This window comes from Anser cygnoides, chromosome 1, assembly GCF_040182565.1.
Source record: "Anser cygnoides isolate HZ-2024a breed goose chromosome 1, Taihu_goose_T2T_genome, whole genome shotgun sequence".
NCBI classification, from domain to species: Eukaryota; Metazoa; Chordata; class Aves; order Anseriformes; family Anatidae; genus Anser; species Anser cygnoides.
In genome coordinates this window covers 64,824,733-64,849,437 of record NC_089873.1, presented here as the reverse complement: position 1 = coordinate 64,849,437, position 24,705 = coordinate 64,824,733, and the positions used below count along the sequence as shown (strand labels likewise).

Here is a 24,705-nt window from a genome sequence, read left to right as displayed (position 1 = left end):
AAGCGTGGGCTTTTCCACGTACAAGTAGGCCAGCCACGCAGCCAGCCGTGGCTCCATGCCACAGCAAAGCAGCTCCCCAGCTTTGCCTGGCTCTCCATGCTCCCTCCTCCTCAAACCCAGGGAAATCTCCTCATTTTGGTGCAGAGCAGAGGAGAACTGAACCCACACAGATGGAGGAAAGAGACTGAAAGGCAAGCAGACCTTGGAGCCCGCAGACAAGAAACCCACGTAGAGGGGAGAAGAAGATAAGTAAGGAGACAGCTGGTGGGACCTTGCTGGTGGTCTCAGAGGGACCTTGTCCGCTAGCTGGGCAAAGCTCCCACAGCAGGAGTTTGCAAGCTGGAGGAGTGGGGAGCACGTGTAGGAGATGCAATACACAGGACAAGGACACAGGTGGGGCCCTTGAATCAGCTGGGCAAAGTCTGTGGGGCTGGGAGTACAGGAAGGATAATGGGAGGAGAGGTTTATCACAGCAACTTTTAGGCAAAGCAAGATGATCCAAACAGCAAAGCCTGAGGAGCAAAGACTGGAAGCAATTAAATGACTAAGGAAGAGCAAGCAAGGGAAGAAACAAGGGCGGGCTGGAAGAGACAGGGCAGGACAACAAACTGGGGAGAGGCAGGAAGAGGCTGCCAGGAGAAGCTGCACGTGCCAGGGTTCATTCCTCTCCAAGTCTGAGGAGAACATCATGTAATCATGCCTCCTCTGTCAGCAAATATCGAAGGGGAAAAGTCCCCCATCTCCTCTAACACTCGCTCCTCCAGAGCACAACCTGCTGCTGCCACCAGCTAGTCTGCTCACCCAAGTGGCAAATGTCAACGAGGCGGATCCAAAAGGTTTCAACTGCTTGCACCCACGTGGCAACCCTCTGCAAAGTTTCTGTTTATTCGCTTTTCTTGTTTCTTCAAAATTACACATCCAGAAACTATGCCAAGAGTAATTCGAAAGATTATAGATTGAAGCAACAAAGTGCAAGAAAATACCAGCACTTGGTAGTTTCTACACCGAGAAATTATTGAGAGGTTAATCTGTCTTGGAGCAGGACTCGAATGACGTGAAGTAAGCAGGACATAGGGCTGTGCTCTGGACAAAGAAGAAACAAAATATTGAATAGATGCTTCATTAAGTGAGCACCACTCATTCTGGGCATTGAACAGAGCATGGATCATGCAGAAAAAATGGTACATGATCGTGTAATTAAAGACTGCCATAAAATAAACACATAACGGGGCCAGGTTGCTCCTACCTGGTGGCCACAGAGTTTTGCAGCTCTCATGATGTCTTAATATGCCTTTTTGTGTGTGCATGCAACATTAGTCATCATCATACCAAAGCAGTGCTGTTTTTAAGTAAACTTTAGTTAGCAAGCAATGAGTTCAATTACTTGTATTGAAGTAGCACTTGCACATTTCAAATAGTAAGACACGTAAGGCCACAAGCATGCACAAGAGAGACAGTCCTTGACCTTAGCAATTTACAGTCTTAAAACAACAACCATACCACACAAATGGAGGTAGAAAGGAAGCATGCATTACTGTGCGTCATCTTCCAGCACACACAGTGGGCACAGCTTCTGTGGAAGACAGTCGCTGACCAAAGCACTGAAATCCAGGGCTGAAACCAAGGCTTTAAGCATAGGACACCCACTTTTCCTGTGTTTCTAGACTCTAACAAAGCCTTCTGGTGGCCTCAGGTACCATCTGAGCATGACAATAAATATCATCACTGACTGTAGGCAAAGGAGTGGAAGAAGATTCACACGTTATTGCTAGGGAACATTTCCTGAAAGGACAGGACACGGACACAGCAGTAGCTAGTGCTAGAGCTCAGACTCGCAATGGAAAAATGATCTAAAGAAATGAGTTCAGAGAAAAGTAAACCGCTGGCCAAATCCACCTCTGCAATACACCTCCCCAAACGGGGCTGAACTTCATTCATAACTTAAGCTTACTAAAAAGAGAGAATGGCAGAGCCTTAGCAAACCTGCTACAACTAAAAAAAGCTTGCAACACATACAAGAAGCATCCCACAGCTACCAAGATAACGATGACGCTTATCTAATCTGTTCTCTTTCAGTACATGCTGTGCCTTCTCAGGTCTTGGGACTCAGGGTCCTACTTGTCTTTTGGGGCAAAACTGGATCGTCATGTTCTGATCAATTTTAAACTGCAGTTCCCCCAAAAAAATCAGTGTACAGCCAGCAACCATTCAGTACTTAGCTTTCTCTCCTTTCACATGGAGACAATCTAACACCAAACATCGCCCAGAACATCACAGACTATGAGAATGCTCCTTTCTTATCAAAGGCTCACAGCCCTCAGGAGATCACTGATGAGAGAGGAAGGAAGAGAAAAGTCTAGGCTTAATGCTCCAGGTTACTCATTCTGCTTTCCTAGAGAATAAAATCATTTTGACTGCTAGACTCCCAGACCTTTTTCACCACAGACTGAATCCTCAACCAGGCCACCATCCTTGAATTTCTCTACCAGCTATTGCTTTGATATTTGCAAAGTCAGGCCACATCAAGTATCCAGGCTTTTCTGTGTTGTATGTTCACCTGATGAAAATAAATAATAGTCAGGCCTTAGTGTTTTGTCAGAGGTATGCAGTGCTTTTTTTCTGCTGTGCTTTAGGTACGAACGCAACCACCTTCAGGATACATGAATGCAACAGAATGGCTTCCTGAAGTTTAAGAAAGTTCTAAGAAATCTTCGTAGCACTTCTATTACCCAGGCAATTTCATATTCTGAGCAATGCCTTGCTATAAAACTCCCTCTGACAAAGTCGAGAAAATCTTAGTTCACACGAATGAAACCCTGTATCTGAGAAACCCACTACACTATTCTGCCTATAATAGTTATGGATCCAGGAAGTATTACACTGTGTTGCAAGGGAAGCATTAGAAACACAGCTGACACTTCTGTTTTTTGAACAGAAATTTCATGTTAAAGCAGAAAATGTGCTACACTGCCAAATTAGTTTGTTTAAAAAACACACACACACACACAAAAAACATTGCTACACAAGAATTAGAAAAAGAAGTCCCTTTAGCACTTAGTGAGGTAAAGCTGAATCAAAATCATTCAATTTCTACCCAGTTGCAGGTCACATGTATCAGCACTTCTTCCCCCACCTCTCCCTCCATTCCTTCATGTTGGTGAACAGCATCTGGTTCAGCTCAAACACGGACTGTGCACGCTGCACTGGGACACGGGGAAGATACATTATGACCTCAGCATACTTTTCCTCATAGTATATCAATCGTTGGGCCAGCGCAGACATCTCTGGAATGCACCATGTTCTGCAGAGTGTTTCCATTTCCCTTTCCCTGCTACTGCAAAAGGAAACAACATTGCTGCCGGTTTAGTCATCAGATCACATTTATTCCTGCTACAACCTCACGAATTTAACTGAATTTTGGATCAATGGGCTTTCTGCATGGATCCCACAGTGCTAACACGCAGTGAGCTCCCTCAATCTCTTTTGCATGTATGCAGAGATTTAAAGTGACAATGCTGGGCACAGCTCCAAGTACACCTGCTTCTTCTCTCATTCTGTCACTTGGCAAGCAAGTAAGAAAGAAACACGCACAAAGAATAAACCAATGCAATGGCTAGGGTACATGGAAAACAGACACATTAAAACTGGTCTATTGTCAATTCCAAGGGAAGAGCCTCCCCAGCTAAATCACTAACGATAAGTTTCTAGATGACCAAAGATAAACAGAGGTTTCTGTTTCAAAAGCATGCAAGTTATTGAGGAGTTTTGTTTTCCAAGAATGCCTGAAGCTTTGACTGTGGTCCCACTACAGACTCATTTACAAAGCTCAAAACCATCAGGGTTAGCAAGTGTTATGAGGGGGAGGTCACGGGTTAGACAGCACTTAGCAATGATGAGTGTGAGGCATGTATGACGTGACATGACTGTAACGATATACAGCTTTGTAAGGAAAAATAATCAAAAAATAGATCCCAGTTTTCATTTAACAGTGGATTCAGCAAATCAAGAAAAAGTGAATGACCAACTATGCGCACAACGTGCACAAGGAATTATGACAACTTGTTGCTTTACACTTACCATTCTTGTTAAATATCTTCAAGGATCAGAGTATTACTATGGTGTGCAATGAGGTATTGGCACTGATCTCTCTCGATAATAGGACTCTGCTCCCAGTTTTAAACTAAAAGAGGGTAGATTTATATTAGACATTAGGAAGAAACTCTTCTCAGTGAAGATGGGGAGGCAGTGGCACAGGTTGCCCGGAGAAGCTGTGGCTGCCCCATCCCTGGAGATGTTCAAGGCCAGGCTGGATGGGGCTTTGGGCAACCTGGTCTGGTGGGAGGTGTCCCGCCCATGGCAGGGGGTTGGACTGGATGGGCTTTATGGTCTCTTCCAACCCAAACCACTCTGTGATCCTACCATAGTGAAAGCACTGAAGCTCTGGCTTCATCCCAAACAGAAGTAAAGGTTGATGTGAAAGTTCCTCTCTTCCATTCTCTGTCTGCATTACATGGGAGGGCACATATGGTCACTAACCTCTTTCGGGTCTTAAAACTCAGGGACACTGATCAAACTTGTAAGAGACCCTAGTTACTTCACTTCAGTAGTATATGCCACTGTCCCCGAAAACTGTACTAAATCGTGGTGATAAATCCTGCCACTTCATCCAGACTAACTCATTCCTTACTCCTGAAGGCACTCAGGACTGCAACCCGTGCACTCACTGGGTAGCCAAAGATAAGAGCACACAATAACGAAGAACAGAAATCTCTCTGCACCAGGAATTTCCATAACTAGCTCCAGTTACTGCTAACTAGAATGATTCCCTTAACTCCTCCATTATGTTTTCCTGCATTTTTCAGTTCACTTTAGTAGAATGGTACATAGTAAATTATTATTAACTAGAAACCTAACTGATCACACTACAAGTATCTAGAAGTACAGATCAAGCAGTGCACAACTGTTTTATTCAAATTAAGAGTTTACAGCTAGCAGCCTGGTGCACTAGGGAAGGTACCTGAAGCTACTTGACCGTGCTCAATCAACCTCCAACTTCAGAGTTTTTAAATCTTTTCCCTTCCCTTTTGCTGACCTACACAAGTCAGAGAAACATCAATTACAGAGGAGAAACTGTGTAATTAATTCTGTATATTTGACAGCAATTTCTATGTTTTTCCTCTTATCTTTTTTCATCAATATTAAGGATTTATTTTTCTAAAAAGATGGATTGTATTTTAATAGAACAATTGCTTTGCCTGCTTCCTACTTCACATCATATAATATGCCAATAGCACTACAGAAAGACTGCACACAGAAAGTATTTGAACTATTTTAATCTGTCCTGTGACAGGAGGCAGCAAATGGAATGAAGGGGAGGACTACAGCCACATGATTTGGTGGTGGTCCCCAGCCTTCCAGATGACGTGGATGTCGTTTTAGGTCACTGTGCTGCAATACATTTAAACTTGCAGTTCCATACATCTGCAAGCACGCTCCCTGTGGTTAATATTTGAGAAGATCTCTTGAGAATGCTGTATCTGTTTGAGCTATTTAAGGAACAAATGCTGTAGCAGCGTATTTATTTTTTTAAAGTGCCTAGTAAACTTTGACCAAGCTGGCACTGGTCAGATTGCCCAGGCTCTATGAGGCTGTCTTTCCATTAATATAATCCCTCTCCAACAAGAGGATATTATCTGACCTAATAGTGCCTTCAGAGGTATCAAAACCACGATTACTTCGGGGAACAGGAATGCCAAGAGCAAAGCAGCCCTCATTCCTGTAAGGTATGAGAGCAGGGAAGATCTTGCCTGGACTCTGTGTGTACACAAACATTAGGGGAAAATCCTGACAGAACAGCGGGATCCCTTAACGCATCCCAGGCTTCATCCCAGAGCTGACAGGCCCGGCCACCACACAAGCGTGTCGCACCAAGCTTTCCTTTCAGCCACCGGGTCTGAGCCAGCTCCACTCTGGGCACCCCCCAGCGAGCTGTCACACAACGGGCCGTCACAAGCGCGTTGCACACTGTCATTTGAAAAGAGGAGCTGAGAGGCTTATGCCACGAGAGCCCCTTTTGAAAAAGAAAGCAGCTATGTACATGCAGAGCTCTATTTGCCATGAAATCCTTTACAACATTTGAAGAGGCAGCTGCTGAAAAGCAAATGCCAGTTGGCAGCATCAAAAATTTGCCTCTGAAGCCATCCCACATGCACCGTCTCTGCAACACCACCTCTGCCGTCCCCCTGAAAAGGCCAGAAGACCTGAAGCCTTCCCCTGGTGTAAGAAAGGGATGGTCCCAAAAAGAAGGGCAGGAGGAAAGTGTCTGGAAAAAGTATAAAGCAAAGATCATGGAAAGGAACTATAGGAGGGAAGAAAGAAATGGGCAAAAGAAACAAAGAACAAGAAGGTGCAGGAAAACAGGAGGTATTTCTTACATTGGTACCCTCCAACGTAGTATCTGTCTGTGAAAATGAGGAACAAATACAAAGAGAACGAAAGCATTTAAAGAAATAGGGAAAGAAGAAAGGTCAGGAATGAGTATCAGCTGCACCACTGCCTGTGCTCAGATTACTCTTCCCCACCAGGTGCTAAACTTTAGGGGCAAGATGGTAGAAGAGGCACTTGGACAGCCCATTCTGCCTGGCATATCAGAATGAACAGGGGTCATCTGTGCTCATCTAATTGTTCTACTCATTTTGGGATACAGGAGAAGAAATGAATTAAAAAACAAAAGAAGAAAACAAACAACAACAAAAAAAAAACACTTTAGAAGCTGTTCCCAACTGGCGGCAGAGTCTGAGTAGGGGAGCAGCTGGCACTAAGCCACTCGGAAAAGTCTCAACTTCCTCGTCATTCTTCTGTCATGGGTTCCCACACACAGAGGCACCACAGCCAAACCCACTCTTCTCTTTGTTAAAAACAAGGCCAAAAAAAACAACCGCACACAAGTCAGACCCATCAGACTAAACACCAGGACGATCAGTCTGCATCGTAGAAGCTCTCGAGTGGGCTGAGCCATTTCGACTAAATATAGAGCAAACAGATTCTGTGATGTGAGAAGGTATGGATTTCATGTAACAGCCTGTATATCATACATACTGATGCAGCAGGAAGATTAAACGAACAAAGAACTGCAGCAGATATTTCTGATCTAATCAAGGAATACAACACTTTCTGCAGAAAATAGGTGGTGTGGGGCAATTCACTATTATAGGTCTCCAAATAAAATGATACTGTGACTATTTTGTAGCTAAAAACCAAAAATCAGCAGTAATGCAGCATGCTGATGCTAAAACCTGCTGTTTGCTCACTGGGATGGCTGCAGCTGAGATAACCAGTGGAAACCACCACCCCTCAGCACAACAGTAAGAGCTTATTCCTCCTTCCAGAAAATACAAGTCCAACACCTCTCTACAGCTCAGGGTTTCTTCTGAATTTCAATAATGCAAAATACTTGAAGGCACTTTGGACAAGTCAGTGGGGGCATCTCTGTGACAGAAGAGCTCACTGCCCTTCCCTTCTTTCTCTCTCCCACCCCCACCATGAGCCTCAAAGTTGTGAACTTAACTGAAGAGGAACAGTTGAGTAAAACAAACAGAGAAAAGGCAGCTTCCTCCAGAGAGAGGGAGAGACATGGGAAAAATCCTCACTGGACTTCAGAGAGATTTCCAGAAAAGTGCTTCTCCATGTCTCTCTGCAGGAGACAAGGAAGCCCATTGCCAGGCCAAGAACAAGCTGGCAGGCAAGGCTACCAGGGAGACCATACAAAGGTCAAGGTTAAAAGAAAGAAAACCCAACATCCTGGCACAGATCCATGACCCAGAGCTGACTCTTACCCTCCTAAACGCTCTTCCCAACTCAATGCTGTTCAAAATGAACAAGGCCACAGAGCACTGGCACCACGTCAGAGCACAGCCTTAAATTAAGGGAGAGTCCTTCCTTCCCAAACGAGACGCACAATGAACATGCTGAGAATTGCTGGAACGCTATCAGTAAAAATCACTCTGCTGCTGCCTGAGCCCAGCTTTCACCATCACATGCAAACTCTCAGGCATAAAGCAGGAGCAGGCATCACCTCTACTTTCATATGCATACATGAACACACCCACCCACCCACATATAGATGTATGTGCATGCATACATGCATGTAGAAATTACACCCACAGATGTGAACTTAGAAATGTATAGCACTTGCCTCACTTCAGACATTATTGTACACTTGCACATGTTCCCACTCGTCACATTCAAGCTAGAATTACAGTATTGGTTTTCTCTGTGAGTAGGGTGGGAAGGAGAGCATTGCCTACCAGCATCATATCAGGATAGGAGGTCTCAGGACATGGACAGTCCTCAGATATTCTCCTTTTCCAAGCAGAAGAAATGCCCTTTTCAGTTCCCTTCTCTTACTTCCCTTTCCCCTCCTCCTACCTTCTCCTCTCCTCCCTCCCCAGTAGGGGAAGAAAAATTCCAGCATATTTCAGGCTCAAAGTGCCTAAAACAGGGCTGACACGGTAAGACAGGACGAGCTGTGCAGCAGAGGGCCAGGTGGCCGTCCGTACCTCCGAATGGCCCAGATGGCTTTGCTGGGCACAGGAAGGCCACCGCTGCGCTGCTCCTCGGGCGAGGTGGGGTGGCACGAGCTCCAGGCGCCCCTGTGAGCGAAGCGATGCTTCCCGTTCTCCCGGCCGGCCGCAGGGACCGGCAGCGAGGCAGGGGTCGAAGCCACGCACGGCCGGCCAGGTCTCTGGTGGATCCCCCCATTTCTCCTGATCAGGCGACGAACGGGAAAGCGGGGGGGAGTGGGGAAGAAGGGGGAATGGGAAAGATAAGAAAAGACTTTTAAGGGATTTTTTCCCCGCATGTTTACTTACCAAAAGGTTGAACATTATGTTAACAGCACAACATGCAATAGACGACATTTTATTTAATCTAAAATACAAAGTCTATATGATCTGGGAGGACAGGACTTATCGGTTCCTAACTAGAACTAGGGGATGAGACTCAAGAGCAACAACAGATGAGCACATCCATGTGAAACTCTTCTCTGGACCTCTGGCGTGGTGGGAAGCATCGTGAGAAGAATATGCCACAATCCTCATTGTTTTGTTGCAGAAAATAACTGGTGTTTTGCCTCTTTTAAACAGAATTCAGATTTGTACAGGTTGGAGGAAGGAGCAGAAGGAGATGAGTTTCAGCAGCACATAGGAGGCTGCTGGTTTTCTGCTGCCCCTTAAAAATATTCATACGCAGTCATAAAACCCTGAGTGCCACAAACAGACAGAAAAGTGCACAATATATACAACCAGAACAAATATTAAAATACAGCACGTCTGGACTACAGAGCTGCAAGCTGCCGTATCTGGGCAACTGGGTGCCACTGAAGCACAGGAAAAACACAGAGAGGCCACTGGGAAGTAAACCTAAGGGAAGGGGCAGATTTAGGGGGGTGGGGGAAGATGGGATACAGATTTTCCCGAGGTTAATGAACATTTGTTCATCTACAGCCAGGCAGCTCCTGGAACGCCGACCAGCAGCCTGCAAATGCAAGCGTTACGAGCCGTGTGCCGGCTGTCAGCCCCCAGAAAGCTCCTTGCTGGCTACCTGCCCACCAGTGACACCATTACGACTTACTCATCGGATCAAAACAGGAGAAATTCTCAGCCAACTCCCCAAACCCTGCTGGGAGCTGATTTCATCCACTACTGCAGAAACACGAATTCAGTGTCCTTTCCTACAGCCTAGGCACACTAGCTCCTGCAGGGGTGGGACAGGCTCCAGAGCCCAGGGGACAATGTAGGTAGGAACATGGGAAATGATGGCAGGAGCAAGATCTGCCATCATCAGTGGCAGCAAGCCCTTACATCCGCTCACTTATTGACAAATCTGTAGCAGGGGTGGTACGGGACAGAAATGCATATAAAACAGCTTCTATCAACTGAAAGACTTCTGCCTTTTAATGAAGATGCAGAGCTGCATAGTTATTGTGAAGCTAAGAGGGTGAGGGATACCGTCTTCAAAGGATTTGATTCTTCTCCAGTAACTGCTCAGAGCTGCTAATTATTCCAATCATTCCAGAATTGGCTGGATATTTTCCCTCTTTTTCCATTTTGTAAGGACAGGAAGGATCAAACCTGATTTTACTATTAAGTGTCATAACATATTTCTACAACCACGGCGTTGTGACTGAATAATCATGTAGATGCTGCTAGTGGAAGGAGTTAAGACAGAGAAATTTTAAGGTGTTGACGCTTCAGTCTTAGCTCCCATGCAAAAAATAAATATTAGTCTTGACAGAGTGAACTGAGCATTTTAGAGATCAGATCTTCACATCTGGTCCATATACCCAGCAAAAGTTAACGGGCAGCTATAGAGTAACAAACAACAAAACCAGAACGTAATCTTGCTGCCTTCCTAATCAGTCAGATGCTTGCCACCCAATTCAGCAGGGCTAGACTATCTCCCACCGTGCTATGTACAGTGTTATATATTCTGTACATACAGGCAGCAACACTTGGAAAGCACAGCAAGCATAGCAATTACTTACAGTTTGAGGGCATTGCAGGAGAGGGAAAAGAAGTCATAAACCAAGCACACACCAAACACGGTGACTCCGGTTTCTTTCACCAGCATTGCACACGTCCCAAGGAATAAACTAAGCAGCAAAAAGAATGGGGAGGCAGTGGGAGGGAAATGTTCCCCAACATAAAGCTGATCCACACTCCTGAAAAAGAGATTTGACAAACATATTTTTAATTTTTCTGTTATTTTCAAATGTACTACATTCACACAAATATTGAGGCACTTCTTGATTTCTTAAGATCCTGGTAATAAGCCATGTGAATGATCTACACTGTTTGCTGATAAATGAAGAAAGGTTTAGACACTAGGACAGAAAGGAAAACACAAATACTGAGAGGTACACCAGGAACTTGAGCAGCAGAAGAAAAAGAGTCAAGCAGAAAGACAAAGTAGACTTAAAACAGTCAGAGGAAGTAAAAGGTAGGGCAAAGAAGTAAAAGAAGGCAAAAGGTAAGAAACAAAAATCAAACTTCCTACAGGATCACTACCAGTTTTACACCTTTGAAACCTTCAGATGAAAACAGTGCTACAGATCTGTAGCAAACATCCCAAAAGGGACACAAGCAGCTTTTCCACATGATCATGATGGCACAGTGCTATTCCTAAATGAAACAGCAATGTGAAAGGGCAGAAACCCTATCCAAGTAAAGCTATTTCTTATCTGTGCTTGTTCGGTTACAGTTTTAGGACACAGACCCTCAAAGAGTGCCAAGTTTTCATCTGAAAAGCACAACTAATGGTCTGGACATGACCCGGAACTCTCACAGACTGGATTCTTCTCCCCAAAGAGACAATTTGCTTTCAGTTGAAAGCATTTCTTTGTCATTTCAGGTCCAGCTCTACAAACACCCCTCCGGTGTACGGTCAGTTGGTAATGTTAATGGAAGAGGGCATCTTAAATGCCAATTTCTCTGTTTAAGCCTACATATTTTAATAAGCGTCACTTATTTGGCACTACAACTGCAGCAGGGACCAGAGCACTGTGCTGGAGGAAGTACCTCTACCAGCAATAGCCAGAACCCGATGGATTTTCTCCCCAAACCAGAGTATCCCATCATATCGTAACAACAGACACCGAGGATCCATACCTATTATAGGAGAGAAAAGCCAACAGAAAGAGTAGACAGGCTAGGACATCCGCTCTGCCTACTATACCTGTTACCTAAAAAGAAAAGAGATGTACAGATGTAAAAGCAGATACATAAAAAGGCACGTACATTCAGTGACTGTTTCAACGATCCACGCTAACTGCTACTATTTTAAGCTTTTATATCGTCATTATCCTTCCTCATCATACCAAAATGCTACTAGGTTAGTGTAGGATATGCTCAGTTTTGTCTGCTGCATTTCTCACTTGGCAAAACAAGTGAGTAATCCAACAGACAAGTCATTCTTTAAATTCTTTTTAAAATATTAAGTTGCATAGAAAAATACTGGTTTTAGTAATCTGTTTTGATTTTGTGTAATAAGACTTGAATGAGAAACACATCAAAGTCCTAGAACTGAGGTTTGTTAAAGAAAAGGACTAATGAAAGAACAACTCTTTGGAGGAGGCTTTTTATATATGAGTGAGTTAAAAAATAATATTTGAATAAACTTTATCAGCAAAAACTAATACACATGGTATGTAATTTATCCTCTTTGAATAATCTGAGTTGATGAGTTTTTCCACATATCAATTAGCAAAATCTTTCTGTCAGAAAGGGAATACTGAAGAATGTATAAACACTCTTTTTATAAAATATTTCAATATTCAATTTCATAAAGATCTGAAATTGAACATAAAGCAAATTAAAGGCCCTTTGAAATTTTGCCTCTTTTGCAATTACACAATTAAGCTATATTCAGTGCTCTGGCATTTATTTTAACCTTTTTAAGTTCTGACCCCCAAGAAAATAAATTCAAAGAGGGCCTCTTCTAAAACCTCCCCTATACTATAAAGCTGTATTATCAAAAGGTGCCTAGCCGATTAGTTCACACGACACAGCACAGGGAGTAACTGTAAAGCTTGTGGCTTTTTGTTATTAAGGTAATCTCTCCTCAAAAGTTCTCAGCCATGGCAGCTGTTTCACTCCCTAATTTATAAAGGCTCGTTACAAGTCCATGATGTCAATGATATCTCAGCTAACAAGTGCACTTCTAAGTACGGACAGCTACACATTGCGTTTCCTTTTCAAAGACAGCAAGACTCGTTTTATCCACAGGAGAAGTTAACTTCCCACACTAACAGACTGCAGTTGTAGAATGACTAAGTCTTTAAACGCTTTCGTAGAACAAACAGAAAAAAGTGCAGTATGAGCTGTTGCTCTGTAAACTTACCATGGCATTTATTAAGCTAACACGTTTTTCTGAGGATGAGATTCTTAGGTTTAATTGCAAGCAGTAAAAATTAATCTGTAGGTCACATTGCCTCTATCCGAATGAGTGATCTTGTCTAGAATACACGCTAATGCTCCCTTCATTTTTTCTCCCTTAAATTGATGACTACAGAAGACGAGTGAAGGCATGGAACAATGTCCCAGCAGGAGACGGCGGCCTCATGGATTTCTTGGGTTTCAGAAGACCCGACATTTTCATCGAGTGAATGACTGTCCATTTGCTGCTGGCACCGCTGACTATGACCGTCACTTAGAATTTAGCACAGGAACAGGAAGATGGCAAATCCGAATACATGGATTTCTTAAGGACTCCTGCATTTTTTTTATTTATTTATTTTTTAAACTATAGCATATTCTCACCTTTGATCTTCCAAAGCAAATATCACAACCACCACACTGTATGACTCAAAGGTTTCTTTAAAGGAAAAAATAAATAAATAAAGCATACATTTATTTTTAGCTTCTGTGTCATTTTGTGTCGCATACTTACAGCCTCGGTGTGAATGGGATGCACAGCAAAGAACAGCGCTGTGACAAAAGCAAGTCGACAGTCCTTGAACACAGCTTTGTTGCAAGTATACATCAGCACAAGAGTCACTAGACAGTGTAAAATTACATTCACCGCGTGGAAATAGAAGGGGTTCATACCAGCCAGTAATATGTTTAACCTGTAAAGAAAAGAAAGAAAAAATAGAGCCGTAACTAGACTGGAATGGCCTTGTAGTAGCAGGGCATCCTTCATATACTCTAAATTATTCTTTTTGCCTGATTTGCAGTCTTCTAATGCAAGTGCTATTAAGCTAATTAGTGAAAATTGCTCTGAACTTCTGGTTTATCTGATTAAAGAGAAACCACTTCCCCGGTTTTCCTTCTAAAATATGTGGTTGAATTTGGCAAGCTTCACGACACGGAGATGGGAGAGGCTTGTTCCCTAACACTAAGTTAGGTTTGCTGCAGTGAAACAATAGACGTGCTTCCCTAGCAGCAACTAACACGGTCCAACACCAGAAGTACAACACTTGTCCTATTTCCCTGTCAGCACTTCTTGTGCTTCTCAGCCACGTGGCAGCTTTACAATAAGGGTGGTGATTTTCTCCTATGGATAGAAGCTTTTGCTTGGGAACACCCAGGGTAAGGACTCGGCAGGAGCTGGAGCTACAAGATCATTCATTGCCATCTCACTTTCAAAATGCTTTCGCACACTGGAGGTATAGCATTTATTTAAATGCTTTACTGACATCAGGACTACGCTAAGAAGCTGCTCTACTAGCCAGCATCATTTCTACAAAGACACTAGATGAGCTAACTTATCTTTAACATCAATGACAATGAGGGTTCGTTACTTTTGTCTCTTATAAAAGTATATAACTAGCTGTTAACGACATTTGTTTGACACCATGTATTAATGTATTTTTCTGGTCACTATTTTTTTTTACAGCCATCTTGCTTAACAACTGCTGACAGGCTTTTCTTTACGTGCAGTTGAAGATAACTTGATTCTCTAGAACTAACTGTATCTGTACATTTGGACTAATTTATATACGCACATATATACACACACATCTGGTGTCTGTATGTGGTGAGGATTCTATAAATGAACATGGAATTTGGAAGTACTAATGTTAAGGATATTGAAAAAAACAACAACAAAAAAAAACAAAAGCAGACAAGACACCCAGTGAAACCATGAATCAATCTAAATATTTAACATGTAGCTGTAAACAGGCTATGGGGAAAATAATCCTTCTTCCTGTTACTAACAGCCATCAGGCTTCCCGTGACATACATGATTCAACAGCAATGCCACCGAGTTGTTGCTACCATGCAAACACCTTCGTTTTTTTGTAAGACAGAGGAGGTGTGGTACGTCTGCGAGGGCCAGACAACATATGCTTTTTATAAATACTCTCTACATTCCTTACTCATAAGTAACAGTGTGCTATCTGTCCTGGGCCACGTCTTCCAGGTCAATCCAATTTTAACAGACCAGGAGTCTTCCTTGTGCATTTCTCTTCTGCTTCCACTGCAACATTTATCGAGGCAATAGCTGAAGCCCACAGAGTCTGGGAAAAGTGGGATTTTGTCATGACTTGACCTTTCCCTTTGAGGTACAGGTTGATACAACTACTTTGTGACACGACATCAGTCTACATAATTCAAGTGTACGTGAAGAGCTGAGCTGTCGGGGTGTTCTTTCCCCACCTCTCCTGCAAGCCCCTGCAGAGCTGCAGCACACATCACTTTCCCTCGTTTCCACTCACACAAAATGAAAAACCACCACAAATGTCAGTAACAGACACCCAGACAGAGATTCAGCTGTAAATACACTGCAGCCGCAGGAAGCCCCGAGCCTGAATCTTGTTTTCAGCGCTCAGTATGGAACAAGGGGCAGCAGAGGCCGCCCTGCCCAGAAGAAGTCGAAGCAGCAGCCTGAACAACATTCCTTCTCAGAGGCACCTGCAGATGTGCACGATGGCAGGGACCACCTGCAGGACCAGTTCTTCAGACAAATGAATGACTTCTGGCTGTAAATCAGCCTGATGGAGCACATCGCCACCTGAAAAAATGTCAAACTGTACTTTCTCCAGAAATCAGGTTGCCAGAGCAGATGAGGGCAGGTGAGGACAGTGGAGACAAGCACTCAGGTTCAGGTTATCAGGCAACACAGACAAGCCGTATACCAAATGTGAGAGATTCCTGTTTATTTATTTGTCTGAGATGTGAGGACCAATCGCTAAAAACACAACATCTGACAGCACTCTTGAAAAATCTTTCAGAGTCTACATGAATCACGTCTGATCACTTCGCATCCTGCAAAGCAAGGCTACTGGCAAGAGAGGCGAACCTCACAGGGACAGATCTTCCCTCCACATCAGGTCACCTCTCCTAAAGGCACGGTGTGCTCTTCACACCCCTTCTTGGGGTGAACTTCAAGTCAAGAAGGCTTGTAAGCTGTGTATTACTTGGTCTAAGTTACTGAAAACAGCTATGTATAAGCATCAGCCTCACAGCTAGGGTATTCCCCTGTGTATTCTTTAAATAACGTTAAGGAAAAAAAAAGGCAGAACAAAACACAAACATAACAGCACCATGCTATTAAGATAAGTCTTCCATTAAACAGCAGAATCTGAGTGCAAGCATGCCTCGGTGTATGTTTTGAATACCATCTTTGGTGGTCCATAAACATTAAATGCAATTGCATGCAGGTGCTATATTCACACTCGTGTTTTTGCTGCAAAGCTCTTTGTCATAAAAAATTAGGCCACATGACAATAAAGGAAACATTCTTTTGTCCTGAAACAATCCCAGTAGAACAATTTTGAAACGTTAGCAGTGGCTAAATTTATTGCATGTCAAATGAATGAGTAAATCTGGGGCTCCACATAGCTCTAATCACAAGTCACAAGAACTTTGCAAAGCTCCCCAGCACAGTCTTCCACCCATGGGGAAAAAAGGCAGCCTACTACAGAAAGACAAACTTGCTCTACTGCAGAGCAATTTCTGGGCAGGTGAGTAGGAAGGAATGGGTTAATGGGGAAAAAAAAGCACCTTGGCACTTTTTAAACTTTAATACCTTTGCAGAGATTCATTCTTCTCTTTGTTTACTGGCATCAGCATTATCACAGAGTCTTGCAGTAACTGTACACAGTATGTAGCTCAGCAAACAAAGAAATTAAAACACAGATAAGAATCTCAAAATTAAGTAATAAATAGTGTTTCTCCAACACAACATTTATGAACAGAAGCTCTGGCAGGCAATAACTATACTCTGTTATGGGATGAGGGAAGTCCTTATGTCTCCGTATCTAAATTGGCCCACAAATGGGGAATTTCACTTTTTTAAGCTGCCAGCCCAAAACTCACCAGTATTACAATCATTCGTCACTTGCAGCCTCTTCTTGCAGGTAACTAGTGACAGGACTAGAGGGAATGGCCTCAAGTTGCGCCAGGGAAGGTTCAGGCTGGAAATGAGGAGACATTTCTTCTCAGAAAGAGCAGCCAGGCATTGGAACAGGTTGCCCAGGGAGGTGGTGGAGTCACCGTCCCTGGGGGTGTTCAAGGGAAGGTTGGACGTGGTGCCTGGGGACATGGGTTAGTGGGTGACATTGGTGGTAGGGGGATGGTTGGGCCAGATGATCTTGGAGGGCTTTTCCAACGTTAATGATTCTATGGGCTGGAAGATGCCAGCCTTGGTACAGCACATAGCTAAGAGTCCAGATGGGCTGGCCAAACTTTTTGAACTGACTGCTTCTGTCAGACCAGAAAGGTATTTGCAAATAATATTGCAAAGATACAGGGCTGAATAAAGCAAGTGAACACGCTCCAAAGAATGGAGATGCTAGAAAGAGGAGACATCTTGTCAGACAAGATCTTTCCTCAGGGGAGCTCCTCATGAAACACTCATGGAAGAAGTTTGGCACTGTCTCAACATCTCTGCTGGAAGAGTCCCTGAAGGCGAAGAGTGCACTAAGCCTCCTGAGAAGTGGTGAATGGCATTTCAAATGCAAAGACCTTCTAAAGGCACTGAGGAAAGGAGAAAAGCATGTACACCAAGGATACCAGGCGACACTGTCAAGTATTTAAGCCACCACCATGCAAAACATTCAGTACAGAAGCCCCAGCACTGCTCACACCCCCCTTCAAGGGGGGCAGACCATACTAACCTCTGTTCAAGCACAGACCCTGGTCCCAGCAGCGGCCCTTGTGCCCGAGTGCTGCAGCACGCGTGGTTTAGTGTCACGCCCAAGGCAGAGTACTGCCAAACAGCATGCTGGAGCTGGAGGTATATCAGAAGAAGAGGTATGTGCCCTAACAAGAAAATCCCTTAATTTTGTTAAGGCTCGTAGACGTTTTGCAGGAACAGTATAGTGCGCACAAACCTTGGTTTTGGCATAGTTTGCCTCACGACCTACAGCAGCTCTTCCTTTCCTTCACTGCCCACTCTAGGAAAAGGAGCTGCACGGCTGCGCTCTCAGAAAGGGACTTCCCCAGCTTCTGATACTCATGATAATTTCCAGCCAATGACACCCACCCTGGAGAAGTCAGGCAGGGACACCTCTCCCAGAGTAGGCAATTCACTGCACAGAGGGGCTGGAAATCAACTGGGGTTCAGCGACTCCAGAACCTTGCAGACCTGGAACCAGGGGGGTCTATGCCGCAAGAGCAAGGGCTCACCAACAGATCCCATTTCTAAAACTCAATGCCAATTACACATAACCACCAGCACCCTTGGGCTCTAATGCAGTGCTTGTTATCCACTTGTACACACAAAGACTCATTCAACTTTTTTTTAAGGTCTCTCATGATTTAATAATACTGTAAACCATAATTGGAGAGTTTCTTTTTTTTATAGACTTCATCGTTATCCCTGGGCAGCTCTTGTTTAGTTTAATCTGTTTTATTACTTTGAACAGACTAACAAAAAACACAACATGTTATGAAATAGAAATGCACAGAATAATAACGGTAATTTGTTATAGCAAGTAACACAATGGAAACTCTCAGAGCATCCCACACCTCATAAAACCCCCACAGTTTTTACAGAGGAAGGCTCACATGCAGACTTGGATGATTTTATCTAACATACAAGAATAGATTAAGTTTCCTATGATCTTCCTTTCCATTTAGATTCATGTGATACGTATGACAAACTTTATGTAAACTAATGCACGATTTCAGTGCACAGTGAAATCTCATAATTGCCACAGATGCGTCTATTGTGTGCCAGGAAAATGAGCATCTGTACTCCAAAAACAGTGCAGCTGCATCAGTGGCAACAACGGCTGAAGTTCTATGTGGAAACAGCTCAAAGATTAAAGAAAAACCTGCAACAGTAAAAAGAAAATCAGCCCCATTTGCAGTAGTGTTCACATGATGGCCAGCGCAAGCACAGCAGAGTTCCCTGGTGAAGCAGTACTTTGCACTGGTAATCTTTTCATCGTACTCAAAACAATGCCTCAGAATTAAATGGACAATAAGGCTTAAATGGTTTATTACCCGATTTTCTATAACGGGGATGGGTGAGAAGACAGAGGCCGTATCAATTCCCAAGCTATAGCAATTCCCTTAGAGCACAGCCATCACTTACAAGAGCTCACAAGAGTTAAGTGTTGGCATTCAAAGCAGGTTATTGCTTTCCAGCAGGGCTAGAAAAAGAAAACAGAAATCACAATTAGACTGAGAAGCAACAGCACCTTGGAAGTGGCTAATATGTTAGAGCAGAAATTTCTAGTGAAACACTAGAAAGTGGGGGTTGACACTCACTCCTGCGTTAAGAATACTGAATGCACCACTCACCCGGCTTTCAAGTCATCTCCACAAACAGTCTGGGGTAATTAAAAAAAAAAAACAAAAAAAACACAGACTGGCAATTTACAAAACAACAAAGTGTCATTTTACCCAGATTTAGAACAAAATAGAGTTTGCCTTCAACACTGTGCTTAACTATCATCTCTGCAACAGCAAAGAGAAAGAAACGAACATCTCCCAAAACTCTTCATCACCCTGCTATCAACTAGACTACTACAATACATAAAAGAGGCTGCGATACTGTGTAGTCCGTGCTGTTTTCCAAAAGTACAGCAAGAGAATAAAATATGTCCCAGGGTTTGATAGCGCTATGGGTGAATGACTCAGATGTTTTAACCTCAGCAGTCCTCTTCCAAGTGCAGCAGGGGTAAGGGATGAGATGTATTCCAGAACCAAGCTATGACGGTCATTCATCAGGAAGAGAAAATGGTACTAACAAATCTATTATGAAGTTTTTAGGCCTAATTAAAAGCACATTTCAAACTGGATACAAGAGTTTTTCACCAATTTTGAAATAACTTTGGTAATCTTTCAGCTCAAGCTACACAAGAAATGCCATTTTAATTTATACTGAAGCAAGGAGAAAACCAAGTATAGCGCATGAAAACAGAGCAACACTTTTTTCTTTTAACTCTGAGAGACAATAAATGAGAAAGCCCAGGAAAGCAGTCAGAAACACAGTGAGTAAATGCAGAGAAATGCCTTTAGCTAACCAGCAGCAGCCAGAGCACTTTATTTTCATGGACTCTAAAGAGCATTGACAGGGATACTCCTGTGGGGAAGAAGGCTGGTCCAAAGCTGAGCCTTTTAGGTAAGAGAAAACAAAAGAAAATTAAGGGTGACATTAGTGCAAGAGGAATTGGATGCCGGATGAGAGAAAATCCCCAGGAATCAGTAGGTGTTTAACAAGCAAAACACCAATGACAAAACCAGCAAACACAGATGTGTCTGGATTCACCTCAGACAGATCTTTGAGGAGAACCTGCCTGGGCCTTTTTGTGAATGCTTCCCCTCAAAATAAAAGGCTTTTCAATTCAAGAGAGAGACAAATTTTGTTACGAGTCTTAGCCACAGAGAAGATTTTGTGACTAGACAAAAGCCAAGCACATTTTGTATGCATCTCCCCCCAGCCCACGGTGCACGTGAGGGCAGATCCCCACTTCTGGGCTTGGCAGCGGGGCCTGCAGCCTCCATGCAGCCAGGAGGCCTGCCGGGCTGCTCCCCGCTCCCTCCCCAGGCAGCAGCTTCCAGTGCCATCCCACAGCTCCCGGCCTTCCCCTGTCCTGAGGTCTCCAAAGCCCTCCCGAAAACACTGGGCTTCACGAGCAGTTCCCTGGTCTCCTTCTGTGGAGCCCAAGAGACCCTGCTAGTCCCCCTGGAGGAGCACAGCCCATACCCACAGCAAAAGAAGGAAAACTGGACACACAGTACTGCATTTGCCATTCAGTTCCAGCTTACCCCTTCTATTTCAAAACAATAATTATATTCAATGTGGTGGAGGGAAAAAAAGATCTTCTGTACATCGGCTTCATATGAGCAATTCCACAGCTGGAAAAAGCCAAGCTTTGAGGCACGCACACCCTTTCCCAGATCTAAAATGGCAGCAACGCAGTCTGCTCTCAGTCAGAATAAAGGCTTACGTGTTTAGAAACGTGTCCATATATTCCAATTACAACACAAAACTGGCCTAATATAAGCAGCTGCCTCTCTTCACAAACTTCACCTCACTTGTAACTTCAGCCCATTGTGGCTACACCAATACTACATCGATTTCATGGCACGCATCACAGTCTCAGTATGGAGAGTGATTGCTGTAGCTAGGGTAGCAATATTAGACTAAGCTGTACAGAAGAAATACTGACATAATCTTAAGCATCGTGATATTGCCCTAATATAGATGTACAGAGTGAAGAAAATACTTGTGCGATGTATATTTAACCTGACACATTATAGCTCCCTATATTACCCTATTATGTCAAAATGTAATATACCATTAAATCAAGAACAAATAAAATCTAAGATCTTGTTTTTTTTTTCCCTGGTTGTTTTTCTTAAGCTGCCTGTCCTTGAAACTCATGCCATTGATACAGCTGAAAAAACAGAAGGATCAGCTGTAGGCAACTAGATAGATCAGAAGGTTGGCAGTGAGTTATTGAAATAATTCTCTTTGGCTGTATATTTACATCTAACCCAAGCTCACAGTTACTTCAGGCTTTGATCTGAAGCCATTGGTAGTCTTACATTAGGCTCACAGCGCCCACACAACATACTGAACTGTTGCTGAAGGATCCCATTTATTCCCTAGACGTGCATGCTGCTCAAGCCATCACCAACTAGCCGCCTCTGCAGGCAGAGCTGGTGGGTCATCCATTCTGCAGTCAGCAGGTAAGCAGAGGATTTTTTTTTTCATTTGATTTTTTGATTTCCACCAGTCTTTTGCCTCTGGTGAGCTGTTATTTGGGGTCTTGTGGCACCTCCCTCACTAGCATCTGCCTTCTGCTGTGTCCAGGCAGTGCCCTCCACCCCACTGCCAAAGAGGCCAGGTGGACAGAGCTTTCACTTCTCCCAGATCTCTGTTCAACCACATGGAAAACCAGGAGGCTGATCTGATTAAGAGTCTTTAAACCTTGGCATTTGCCTTTTTAAGAAAAGATTTGTTCTCACAATCTCCTACCATCGGACACCTTTAGGCTAAGTCTGCTGTCTTGCTGACTACATCAAATGTCGATCACCTGCTCGTTTCTGTGATGGAAATCTATCCCTATGGGGATTTGAAAGAGAAACAGCGGGAGAAGGAGGTGGTACTGAGGAATTCACCTTCTGCTTCAACAGAAGAAGTATTATTGCAAAACCACTGGAACCAGGGAATAACTTCAGTGCTATTAAGGGAATAAATGATTCACCAAACTTCTGTTAGGGGAGACAAGGTGCAAGACAGAGAGCACCCAGTTTAAATATAAAATGCTGAGTGAATTATATAGCTGGCAGTTCTCTCTCCCCCATCATCTTAACATTTTATATGGAAGGTACCAAGAAATACAATATCTTGAGTCCAAAAAGCTGACTTCTTTAAAAAGAAGTATATTGAATCACTTCTTGGAGAAGAACATAGCTGCAGGTAAACATCTCTGAGTGACAGCACTGGAAAGGAGAGCACAAAGTAAGTTTTTCCTAAGGACTAAGCAAAGCCATTGCCTATCATATCGGTTCCTTTGCTCTGCTGGACCTGTCACCTAGCAGTTACCCAAGTACAATAGGAATGTCTCTGAACCAACTAGCTTCAACACTTCTTTACGTATTGAAGTCAGGAGAAAAGGTGAGAGAAGTTCAAAGGCACAAAGTAAACAATATTTAATTCAACGGTTCATGTGTGGCTTTTCCCCCTTCTGATGTTAGCCCACACACACACACACACACACAAAATGTAGCAGTTCTGTGAATATTTTAAGTTTTGCTTAACAGTTCTAATAACACAGGCCGCTCATATTTTCCTCTAATCATTCATTCTGACAGATCCGGTGTGAATAATGTCAAATACTTCAGCTCTTTTCACTATTTGGCTCCAGAGCATTAGTCTACTGGAATTAGGACTGTCACTTAAGATTTCCAATAAGTAAGGGATCCTGAACTAGAGTTACAAAATTTCAATGTCTAGTCAAGATTTTTTTGACAGAGAAGTGATAATAATAATTTTTTAATTGAGATCATTTCAAGAGTATATAGTATATATGAAAGATACACCTAGTCCATTGAAAAGTCCACAGAGCATCCTGAGTCCTTCCTCTTTCACAGCCACAAAGGACAAAAAAAGAGATTGAGGCAAAGTTTCTGTAGACTTATGGATCTGTAGACATACATTTCAGCCCACCCTTCACATCTGTTCTGTGCATGCAGTTTGGAGATCTCCCAGATTTTTTTTTTGATTTTTTTTTTTTAATCTTTATTACAGCAAGATTCAAAACAAGTCTTTCAGACAAAAATGTCAGGCCACAAAAGGAAAACCACCAGCAAGGTGTAAAGAATCACACTACTATTAAAATGTCCTGGATTTGACCAAACTAGCACAGCAAAAAGAAATATATATTAGTCCCCAATTCCCATCTTCAACAAGATCCTGTAATGCACGTCACAAAACTTGCTCAAGTAGCCTACGCAGATGCACCAAATCCTAACAAGATATTAATAAACTACATTCATTTTAACTTTGTTAAAAGACCGTTTTCTGTTGAGCCTTTTACAGCCAGCACTGTAAATCCTTTTTCCTCCTGCAGGAGGACAGAGCACAGCCAGTAACATTGTGCTGGGCAAGGCATGGCTCAGGCAGGCAGCGTGCAGCTCAGCCACAGGCTCAGCATCGCTTGGCAAGAACTTGCTGCACCTGCTGTAAGCGCTGGGTATGGAGGATGCACTCCACCTGGATCTTAACATCTTCCTCTGACACCCGCCTGGTAGATATGAAGTGGGAAGAATGTGGAAACGAGAGGGCTGGAAGGATATTTGGGACACAGTGGAAATAACCTCCCTCTGCAGCCAGGGAAGATAAACGATTCCTCCATTATTCCAAATGCCATGCCAACCAGTGAACAAATGACTTTGCCTTTGACCCTAGGTTTTAGCTGTATGGTGCTGTATGCTTATTATTATAATAAGCACTTGAGGATGAAGTCTCGCTCAGACTCACTGATTTCCAAAAAACGACTAGATGGGGACAGCACTTCACCTTTTTTTTCTCCCCCTTCTTTCTTTACTTAATAAAGGGTAAACCAGTTCAAAGTCAAGACACATAAACAGCAACTAAAGCACTTAGTTTCCGTTCCATTATTAAAGTTTAAGACTCTTTGCTAGTTAGCATAACTTAGCCTCCATCCTGCAACCTGATCTGCTTGGCCGAGCCCAGCAGCGCTACAGCGCGCAGTGCAGCCAGTGGCGATACGTCCAGGTTTGTTCACCTCTCAGATTACTCACGGATGTGCTGCGGGGGTGACGGATTAATCTGACAGCTGCCCACGCTGCAACGCTCCGGCTGAACACCTGACGGAGAAGGCATCGGCAGGCACAAAGCCGGCTCTGCCTGGGGATGCCCGAGTCCCCTTCGCTCTCTACAGAAACCTGCTTAGAACTGCCCAAGGAGAACTCGCAAAGCCCGTCCTGCGCTACGCAGCTCACGCGTGTCTGCACTGCTCGGGTTTGCTTTACCAGGGCTATTCCAGCCGGAGACACGCAGCCCGGCTCCCCAGGCAGCTGATAGCGGTCGCTCTCAGCCTGCTCTTACGGCGCACGGAGCACCGAAGGGATGCTCGATTCCCCGAAACTGGCCCTGCCCTACAGAAACACGCTGCTTTCAGAGAGTTCATGGAAACGTTATTTGTAAACGTCAGGTATTTTCACGGATAGTTTACTCAGCAGAGTCTACCACTAACAGCTCCTCCTGGCGTACTTC

General features: G+C 43.6%; 1 protein-coding gene across 2 annotated transcripts in view; it reads right to left on the bottom strand.

Moving 5' to 3' along the window:
- TMTC1 (transmembrane O-mannosyltransferase targeting cadherins 1) overlaps nucleotides 1-24,705 on the bottom strand; it is a 153,165-nt gene that overhangs the window by 127,569 nt on the left and 891 nt on the right. Inside the window, exons 1-5 of one of the 2 annotated variants that reach the window (XM_048057945.2) lie at nucleotides 19,045-19,088; nucleotides 13,447-13,624; nucleotides 11,667-11,740; nucleotides 10,544-10,720; nucleotides 8,559-8,765 (exon numbers count right to left, since the gene is read on the bottom strand). In XM_048057945.2, the coding sequence (XP_047913902.2) occupies nucleotides 8,559-8,765; nucleotides 10,544-10,720; nucleotides 11,667-11,740; nucleotides 13,447-13,624; nucleotides 19,045-19,073 (665 nt within the window). In that variant the 5' untranslated portion in view covers nucleotides 19,074-19,088. Of the gene's footprint in view, nucleotides 1-8,558; nucleotides 8,766-10,543; nucleotides 10,721-11,666; nucleotides 11,741-13,446; nucleotides 13,625-19,044; nucleotides 19,089-24,705 lie in introns of those variants that run through there. The other variant, XM_048057941.2, reaches the window with a different exon arrangement.